This window comes from Battus philenor, unplaced genomic scaffold, assembly GCF_028537555.1.
Source record: "Battus philenor isolate CCGP_79_NKW_IND1 unplaced genomic scaffold, ilBatPhil1.0.hap1 SCAF_30, whole genome shotgun sequence".
NCBI lineage: Eukaryota > Metazoa > Arthropoda > Insecta > Lepidoptera > Papilionidae > Battus > Battus philenor.
Genome location: NW_027181694.1, coordinates 6,290,855 through 6,300,860, shown reverse-complemented (window position 1 = coordinate 6,300,860; position 10,006 = coordinate 6,290,855). Strand labels below are relative to the sequence as shown.

Here is a 10,006-nt window from a genome sequence, read left to right as displayed (position 1 = left end):
ATTAACTTTGCCGTCGTAACAAGAAAGTTTTTTCTATATTCCAACAAGCTATTTTATACATGGCAATAGTTTTTAGTAGTTGTCTGGCCGATTTTAATCTTTAAATACGTGAAATAAGGTTTATTTCGTTTCAACAAAATTTAAAAAAAAGAAACCGCTCATAGAGCGCTCGCGTTTGATAACTGCCGCCACCGCGCTGGCTGGCCGCTTCTGTCATATCATTGTTGTACCATGATGGTCCAAGGTGATGCTCTTAGCTGTCTCAGAAGCGCCCGCGCCCCCTACACACCCTGCACTATAGGTTAAGCCGCCCCTAGCTAAGATAAGGCTTACCTGGTCGAACCTGTGTTGCTGTTCATGTAGTGTGTGTGGAGTAAAGATCTGAGGTCAGAGTGGACCACTCGAGAATCCAAGGATCCTGAACCTACCTCATATCGCCCACGCTGTTCACGACAGAACCAGGCAGCCCACGCAGTTTGCATATCAGAAGATAATTGAATTGTTAAAGCGTTGTAGTTCAAATTACTTCGATCCACGGTATTCACTCTACGTATATTTATATTTACAAATCCATGGCTATATATACAAATTAATTTCTCGTCTGAAGTGGCAGTAGACGGGTATATATAACCAACGGTCGTTAGAGCGCCCGTCTGAAGTGGCTGTTGACGGGGTGTATATATACAACCAACGGTCGTTAGAGCGCCCGTCTGAAGTGGTAGTTGACGGGGTGTATATATACAACCAACGGTCGTTAGAGCTCCCGTCTGAAGTGGCTGTTGACGGGGTGTATATATACAACCAACGGTCGTTAGAGCTCCCGTCTGAAGTGGCTGTTGACGGGGTGTATATATACAACCAACGGTCGTTAGAGCGCCCGTCTGAAGTGGTAGTTGACGGGGTGTATATATACAACCAACGGTCGTTAGAGCGCCCGTCTGAAGTGGCTGTTGACGGGGTGTATATATACAACCAACGGTCGTTAGAGCTCCCGTCTGAAGTGGCTGTTGACGGGGTGTATATATACAACCAACGGTCGTTAGAGCTCCCGTCTGAAGTGGCTGTTGACGGGGTGTATATATACAACCAACGGTCGTTAGAGCTCCCGTCTGAAGTGGCTGTTGACGGGGTGTATATATACAACCAACGGTCGTTAGAGCGCCCGTCTGAAGTGGCAGTTGACGGGGTGTATATATACAACCAACGGTCGTTAGAGCGCCCGTCTGAAGTGGTAGTTGACGGGGTGTATATATACAACCAACGGTCGTTAGAGCGCCCGTCTGAAGTGGCAGTTGACGGGGTGTATATATACAACCAACGGTCGTTAGAGCGCCCGTCTGAAGTGGTAGTTGACGGGGTGTATATATACAACCAACGGTCGTTAGAGCGCCCGTCTGAAGTGGCTGTTGACGGGGTGTATATATACAACCAACGGTCGTTAGAGCTCCCGTCTGAAGTGGCTGTTGACGGGGTGTATATATACAACCAACGGTCGTTAGAGCGCCCGTCTGAAGTGGCAGTTGACGGGGTGTATATATACAACCAACGGTCGTTAGAGCGCCCGTCTGAAGTGGTAGTTGACGGGGTGTATATATACAACCAACGGTCGTTAGAGCTCCCGTCTGAAGTGGCTGTTGACGGGGTGTATATATACAACCAACGGTCGTTAGAGCGCCCGTCTGAAGTGGCTGTTGACGGGGTGTATATATACAACCAACGGTCGTTAGAGCTCCCGTCTGAAGTGGCTGTTGACGGGGTGTATATATACAACCAACGGTCGTTAGAGCGCCCGTCTGAAGTGGCAGTTGACGGGGTGTATATATACAACCAACGGTCGTTAGAGCGCCCGTCTGAAGTGGTAGTTGACGGGGTGTATATATACAACCAACGGTCGTTAGAGCGCCCGTCTGAAGTGGCAGTTGACGGGGTGTATATATACAACCAACGGTCGTTAGAGCGCCCGTCTGAAGTGGTAGTTGACGGGGTGTATATATACAACCAACGGTCGTTAGAGCTCCCGTCTGAAGTGGCTGTTGACGGGGTGTATATATACAACCAACGGTCGTTAGAGCGCCCGTCTGAAGTGGTAGTTGACGGGGTGTATATATACAACCAACGGTCGTTAGAGCTCCCGTCTGAAGTGGCTGTTGACGGGGTGTATATATACAACCAACGGTCGTTAGAGCGCCCGTCTGAAGTGGTAGTTGACGGGGTGTATATATACAACCAACGGTCGTTAGAGCGCCCGTCTGAAGTGGCAGTTGACGGGGTATATATGTATATATACAACCAATGGTCGTTACAGCCTAAAGTTTCTAAAATCTTTGGGGGAGGCCTATACCTTGCAGTAGACTTCTATCATCTAATGCGGTGATGATGTAATATTTTGGTGGCAGTATTAGAATAAAATGAAAATATTCTTTAAAATCATTCATAAGAATAGTACGATAATATAGTAAATACATATAGTTACCGCTGCTTATCGAGACGGATGTGAATCGATAATTTCGAGGAAGGTTTTTATACAGACGGATGATTAAACTTTGAGTTATTGCGTGTTATTATTCTACAGTTATCTTGTTACTATGCATTATTTTAGTTCGTACATCGTATTAGACATATCACTACCCAAGATATATATATGTATATATATATATATATATATATATATATATATATACTAGCTGATCCCGCAAACGTTGTTTTGCAAAAAAAAATGATATTTTAATTTACAAATAAAAAATAAGGGTTGATCGTAGAGGAGTGAAAATTTATGGTTGTATGTATTCTTGTATACTGTATCATAAAAAAATAAAAACAAAAAAATTCGTTAAAAAAATAAAAAAAAAATTTTAAGTGTGAACAACCTTTATCACTTAGGGGTATAGAAAATAGATAGTAGCCGATTCTCAGACCTACTGAATACGCATATTAAATTTGGTAAAAATCGGTCAAGCCGTTTCAGAGGAGTTCAAGTTCGAACAACGTGACACGAGAATTTTATATATTAGATATATATATTAATTTTCCCTGTTTGATTTGCATATGTCATTGTACCAGTAAATGACTACAATTTAACGTCATATGTTATAAAGAGGCGTTTACATTCACTTGTCTTAGCAATCATCATTGCCGATATATGCCCACAGCTGGGCATAAGCTTCCCACATAGATCGCGACGTATCGGTCGACGTATTCCAATAGAAACGATAAATTCATGTAACATATTTCAGAGTGAGTGACATATATATACATATATATGTATAAATATATATCATACCTCGTTAAAGTCAATATTGCTTAACGCATACTGGCTCCAACAGGCATTGATGATCATTATATATAAATACATATTTAAATCATCACCAATATGGCCTCTCCAATACATATCGAATACATCCAGTTGAAGCCTCCCTACATTCGACATCTTACCACGAACTTAACAAGATTTTGTGATCATGTTAATAGACCTTCTACGATGATGAATTTACCTACATCATCACCATATCACACAGTGGACGCTCACAGGCATAGATCTTGCCTCACCACCACGATGTCTTTTTTTTCGGTTGGGGAAATCTTCTGGTATTCAAGATGCCCTGCCTCCGGGGGGAGGGGTATGTGGGATTCCTACCCACTAACCCCCCCCCCCCGGTGGTCGCCCTTTGCGCTAAACGGGGGACCGCGGTATCTCCCGGTCAGGGATCGCCACGCGGTCTTCCCTCGCGCCGTGCTATTTTTCGATAGCCCGTCCCGGGGTATGCGTGGATACGCTACCCCCGAAACCCTCGTGGTGCTATCACGATGGTTCGAGACCACGTCGAACCATCGTCCGCCTCAGAGTCGCCGAAGCTAGTGGGAGCTTAGGGCCCCCACCCTAAACTCCTGCGACTCCGACCGACACGATGTCTAGTCTAACTCAACCTGCATCCTGTAACATCCTGCAACCTTGACTATGTTATTAATCCGTGTTATAATATAGTATATGTTACATAATGTATCTTCAACCCTTTACACTCCAATGTCGAGTGTCACTCGACACTGATTTTGTTCCATGAGCTCCACTGTCGAGTGATACTCGACATGGTGTAATACTTCTTTTTGCGGAAAATTTTTAAACAGGAAATATTTCTGTTACTAAAATGTTTGAATCACGAATGAATGAAACATATTCTAGAATCGCAAGATACTATAATTCAATTAAATTTTATCGATGCTACATAACAGCCTTGGAGAGGAAAAGGGTTAAATATATAATTAAACATATAAATATGGTATCTAAAGAATAATATTATATATAACTCTATTTAAAACACGTCATACATTTGATAAGGGTCAGTCGAGAATTTGTATCATAAAAGTGTTTTTAACATTTAAAATAAAAAGGATACATTAAACATGGCTCACGGAGCACCCACGTCATTTTATCCGTATCCGAATATCCGAGAGATATTATAAATACGAAGCCATGTATATATAATATAAAATAAGGTTGTGACTCGTACTATGTTGAAGAGAGAATATATATACCTTTGCATAACAATAAGACTATATTTCTAGCAACATTAAAAGCAAGGTGTTTGAATGTATATACACATATGTATCGTATAGTGTACGTATATATATATATATATATAGTATTTCTAATTTTACATGCGCTGGTGTTAAATAGATCAACATTCAAGTGCGCATGCGGCAAACAATGCGAATTACACAACTGCCACCGTTAAATCACTCAACACGTGTTTCACCCCTCCACGGGGCATCTTCAGGAGTTATGTTACACCGATTAGTGCCAAACAGAAAGTCACTAATTTAACTATTATTCGCATTTATCAGCGGGCTGGCGGGCGGTGCACTTTATTGCACGACTACCACTGCATGTGCGGAAGTGGGTAAATATTGGTCCTTTTTTAACTTAGGATGGACTTCCGCGAGGTAACGCCTGATTCCATTAGGTATTAAGTGGCTCTTCCGCCAGGAGTCTGGCTTTGTACCGGACGTGAGGACAAGATTTAGGAGTTTCGTAAGCCACCTTCTAACTACCATTCCTCCACGCTTCCATATCTCCGCAGGTATCTGATCTGGCCCTAAAGCCTTCTTGTTCTTCATCTTTAGTATCGCTACTTTAACTTCGGATTATGTTATCGCTTCGAAGGGCCCTGAGATCACACCTATGAAGGGAAGTTTTTCGCTTGGAAATTCTTCGTTGGATAATTCGACGTTGTAATCTTTCCATCTTTTGTTGATGTCATTATTTGAGGTCAAGAGTTTACCATTAACATCTCTGATATATTTATTTATGTTTATGTCCAATGTACTGCGCTGGCGCTGCTTAGCAATTTTGTATATATCATTATCATCTGTGTTTTCCTCTGTCTATAGAAATTATCTCTAGCTTTCTGTCTTTCTTGGGCAATGATAATTTTGGTGTGGGCTTGGGTTATTTTATATGCCTTTAGGTCCTCGTCGCTTTCCGAATCTTGCCAAGCCTTGAAATGATCTTTTTTGTTTCGCACTGCTGCTTTCACCGTGTCGTTCCAACAACTAGTGTCTTTATTTGGAATTATGCCTTTTGACTCTTCTAGTATAGTTTTTGCTGCCGAGACCACTAGATCTTCGAACTTGGACCACATTTCATTTACATTTTGGTACTCGTTGTCCAAGTTAGATTTTAAATGGTCTGTAATGCATTCTAATAAGCGGTTTCCTTCTGTTCCGTTCAGTTTAGCCCATTTGATTTTCTGTGTTTTATCTTTGACATTTCTCAATGGTTTCCGCAATTTGAACTTCGTAACAAGTATTCGATGTTGACTTGTTAATGCTTCCCCTGGGATAACCTTACAGTCCTTGAATCTAGATGTTAAGCTTTTCTCTCCCAGTATGTAATCAACCTGCGTCTCATTACCTACACTTTCGTAAGTTATAAGGTGCTCTTCCTTTTTCTCAAAGCATGTGTTAATGATCATTAAATTATGTCTACTTGAAAAATCTAAAATACTATGTCCTTCTTGATTTAGCTTGTCATAGTCAAAACCGCCATGGTGTTCACTGCCATTTGGAGTTTTATGGCCAACGTGCCCATTAAGGTCACCGCCGATTAGTTTTAATTCACTAACTCCTATAGAGACTATCACATCATCAAAGTCCTCCCAGAAATCTTGTTTTTCCTCCTTAGAGCATCCAACTTGAGGAGCGTGTGCTGATATGATGTTTAGTGGTGGCTAATTGTTAAGCGCTAGTTTTATGGCTAGGAGCCGGTCAGACTTCCTATTTATGCTAATGATTCTATCTTTTAGACAAGTGTTTAGAGCTATGGCCACACCATTTCGGTGTGTTAATGTTCCATTATATATTAGTTTAAATCCTAGTCCAATATCACAAGACTTGGAACCCCTCCACTTGGTTTCCTGTAAGCAACACGCATCAATGTATCTTCGTTTGAGGACTTCACTTAGTTTGCTGGTGAGGTAAGGGAACCTAATTTCCACGTAGCGAATCTCAGAGTGTCAATTACGTCGCTTGCGGGGGACGCCCTAGTGCTGTCTTCTTTTGTCGCCCTTTTATTCGCCTCTTAAGTATTTGCGTCGCTTGTGGGGTACGCCCTAGTATGATCTCGTCTATTATTTCTTGTAACTTCCATGATAAGGAGAATTTGTTTTGGCAATTGGGTTTTTACAGCCGGCTGCCGCCTGACGCTAAGGTGGTAACTCTCTTGGAGAGCTATGAGCGCTTCTGCCGACCGTGGTCTTCATCACCAACCCTACTACACCACTCCACCTGATATCGTGGCTCCAGAGCAACCTGTGATCCCAATATGTGAGGGCAGCTTGCGACTGGGGTATTTGCCTCTTCCGCCCGCTCTACCGTACCAATGGACTCCATCTCCGCCTTTGCAGCCGTTAAGGTCTTCAACCGTAACCCAGGGCAAGGGGCCGCGCTGTACCCCGCGGCACTAGGTCCCTATCTGAACTCGGCCACCAATTTCACTCCGGACTACTGAAGTGAGTGGTGTCCATCCCCGCGATTTGGACGCGCCGGACAGGTATTACCCAAGTAACGAGTAGAGAATTTGGTTCTTTTCTTTTGCTCTTTAGATCCTATTAATAAATACATGTAAATTGCTTAAGAAAATAATTAGTGTAATATAAATAAGAATTAATGTCATAGATATTTTTTTATTATTTTTACTTTGCTTGCTTGCTACAGTAAGCAAATGTAACTAAGAAACTTAAATGTAACAGAGCCGACGGAGGGGAATTTTAGTCAATGAAGTCTAACACAGTCTGGGCCCTCCATTCCCAGGTGTCCTATGCAGGGTTTCCCCCTCTTGTAAATAGAAATAAAGGCTCCGACTATGTTAGAGAAACCCAGTAAATAAAACTATTAAAACAAAGGAGATCCTACTCACGCCGTGTGATTAAAATCAATAAATATATAATAACGAAAATAAAACAAAAGGGCGATTGAATATATATGTCATATATTTGCAAGTTTACATTAATATACACTTATTTATTGGCATACCAAGCTGCTGTCGTTTTCATCCAGGTCCAATCCAGCCACTAAAGACTTGACTTCATCAGCAGTTGGAACTGTCTTGCCCATGAGGAAAGCCTTGGATATTGCGGTCTCGTAATGCATTATGTAATTATCATTGATTCTGTACACGACGTTGTGGTCGTGGGATTCGCCGGTGCAGGAGCACTTGTCGTTCAACGCGAGCTTCAGTTCATCTACATTATGAACTACATCAGCGAGTAGAACGAACTTCTTTGATCTTGCTTCAACAGCGAACAGTTCAGGATTAGCTGAACTTCTACCGCACTTGCAATGTTCAGTGTTGGCTCCAGATCTTGATACAGCAACAGGACTGCAATTAACTACTTCTCCTTTGATTTTGGGCCATGTCTGAATCAGCTTGTAGTTTCCGTATATGGCGTCGAGTGGATCGTCCAAATTTTTCGCTTGGCAAGCGACCGCAACGCAGAACAGAACGAACAACTTCATCATCTTGATTCGATGTATCTTCTAATACTTCGATACAGATGTAACAGCATATATATACTGTATTTATACTAGCAACGATAAACTCTTTTGTCTGTTTAAATTAGAATCTAAGGTTATCAATGTTGACATATGTTTTATGATTTCAAACAAAAAAAGAGATGTAAAAATGTTAGGTATTAATAATTTATATTTAATAATGCAGCCTATTCAGTACTTATCGATCAATTAGTTATGATGATGTGGGTGGTGGTGGTGATAGTAAAGGTGTATGAATATGGCAACAATGTATATATATATATATAGAGAGAGAGAGAGAGAGATTTGCAATCCTATATAATTAATGCACCAAGTGTTTATATATTATAAAATTGTGTATGCATTTTAAAATAAATGCCATTTTAATGTCTCATTGTTATATTGTAGTCGTTTTAATGGACGCCCATTAGCTGAAAAACATATATACATATGCATACATATATATATATATATATATATATATATATATATATATACGATTACACCTTTATAATAAAGGTTATTATAAAGGTGTAACTGGTTTTATTTAGCTTAGAACAATGTAAGCAAGCATATATAATGCAATATATATCTTTACTTTTAACATAATATATTTTCAATATTTTACACGTAGAAACTTATGGCTATATATGGCCACTTAAACCTTCTATATATTGCATTGGGCTTCTATAAAGAACGTGATAATGCTAAAATCTTTTTCTAGAAGATTCTTTACATTCATACCAGCTCCATAACGGTCAACATAGAATGTTCACCAATTAGGACCCCACGGATATTTATAACAAAAACGGATGTAAAAAGCCTGAAGGCTTTCGCGCGATTTATTCTGCGTGTGTACTATGTAATGCTATTTAAACTTGCCTATCTGAACTATGTCAGTTCAGTGAAACATAACCCTGTGATAGCTCAGTGGTAGAACACTGAGCTGGGTTCGATTCCATTCACACTTGGTGCATTAATTATATAGAATTGCAAATCTCAAACAAGTTTCCAGAGGATGGTCAGCAGCGTCCTCTGCGTATCATAATACCACACTGCGATCGCCACGCGTGACGATTATGGTATACCCTCTCATAGATATATTTGAGAGAGACCTGTGCCTTGCAATGAAGCTGTCTGAAGCGGATATATACATTTTGTGCATTAATTATAAAGGATTGCAACTCTCAAACAAGTTTCCAGAGGATGATCAGCAGCGTCCTCTGCGTATCATAATACCACACTGCGATCGCCACGCGTGGCGATTATAGTATATCCTCCCATAGATATCTTTGGAAGACACCGGTGTCTTGCAATGAAGCTGGCTGAAGCGGATATATACATTTTGTGCATTAATTATATAGGATTGCAAATCTCAAACAAGTTTCCAGAGGATGGTCAGCAGCGTCCTCTGCGTATCATAATACCACACTGCAATCGCCACGCGTGGCGATTATGGTATATCCTCCCATAGATATCTTTGGGAGACACCTGTGTCTTGCAGTGAAGCTGGCTGAAACGGATATATACATTTTGTGCATTAATTATATAGGATTGCAAATCTCAAATAAGTTTCCAAAGGATGGTCACCACGCGTGGCGTGTCCCCCCATAGATACCTTTGAGGGAGGCTTATACCTTGCAGAGGGCATATGTATTAGCTAGTTCAACTCACCTAAATTTTAATAGTTTCAAACTTTCTTTAATATAAAGACAGATTTAAATATATTATTATATATATAGAAATATATTCGTTAACACCAGTCAAGGACATGACCACGTGTAACGGTAATCTTCAAAATTAAAAAAAAAAAACATTTTATTAAGATCGAAATATTGCATCATACTCATATTGTTTTATCAGAGAACTTTGACCTAAATTCAACAGATAATATAATAATTCATTTTGTTAATTATTCGGCGATAATGTTTCTTCGATATGAGAATTTTAAATATTTTTTTGTTAAATTTAATTGTCAGCT

General features: G+C 40.3%; 1 protein-coding gene across 1 annotated transcript; it reads right to left on the bottom strand.

Annotated features, from left to right (window-relative positions):
* Window positions 1-7,466: 7,466 nt before the first annotated feature.
* On the bottom strand, window positions 7,467-8,029 carry LOC137927450 (uncharacterized). The gene has a single exon (XM_068771264.1). It carries the CDS (start codon window positions 8,011-8,013, stop codon window positions 7,516-7,518), a length of 498 nt encoding a protein of 165 aa, XP_068627365.1. The 5' UTR covers window positions 8,014-8,029; the 3' UTR covers window positions 7,467-7,515.
* Window positions 8,030-10,006: the final 1,977 nt, after the last annotated feature.

What these genes read in the sequence shown, in the direction of transcription:
- LOC137927450 (XM_068771264.1), bottom strand. Translation starts at nt 8,013, where the DNA reads ATGATGAAGTTGTTCGTTCTGTTCTGCGTTGCGGTCGCTTGCCAAGCG.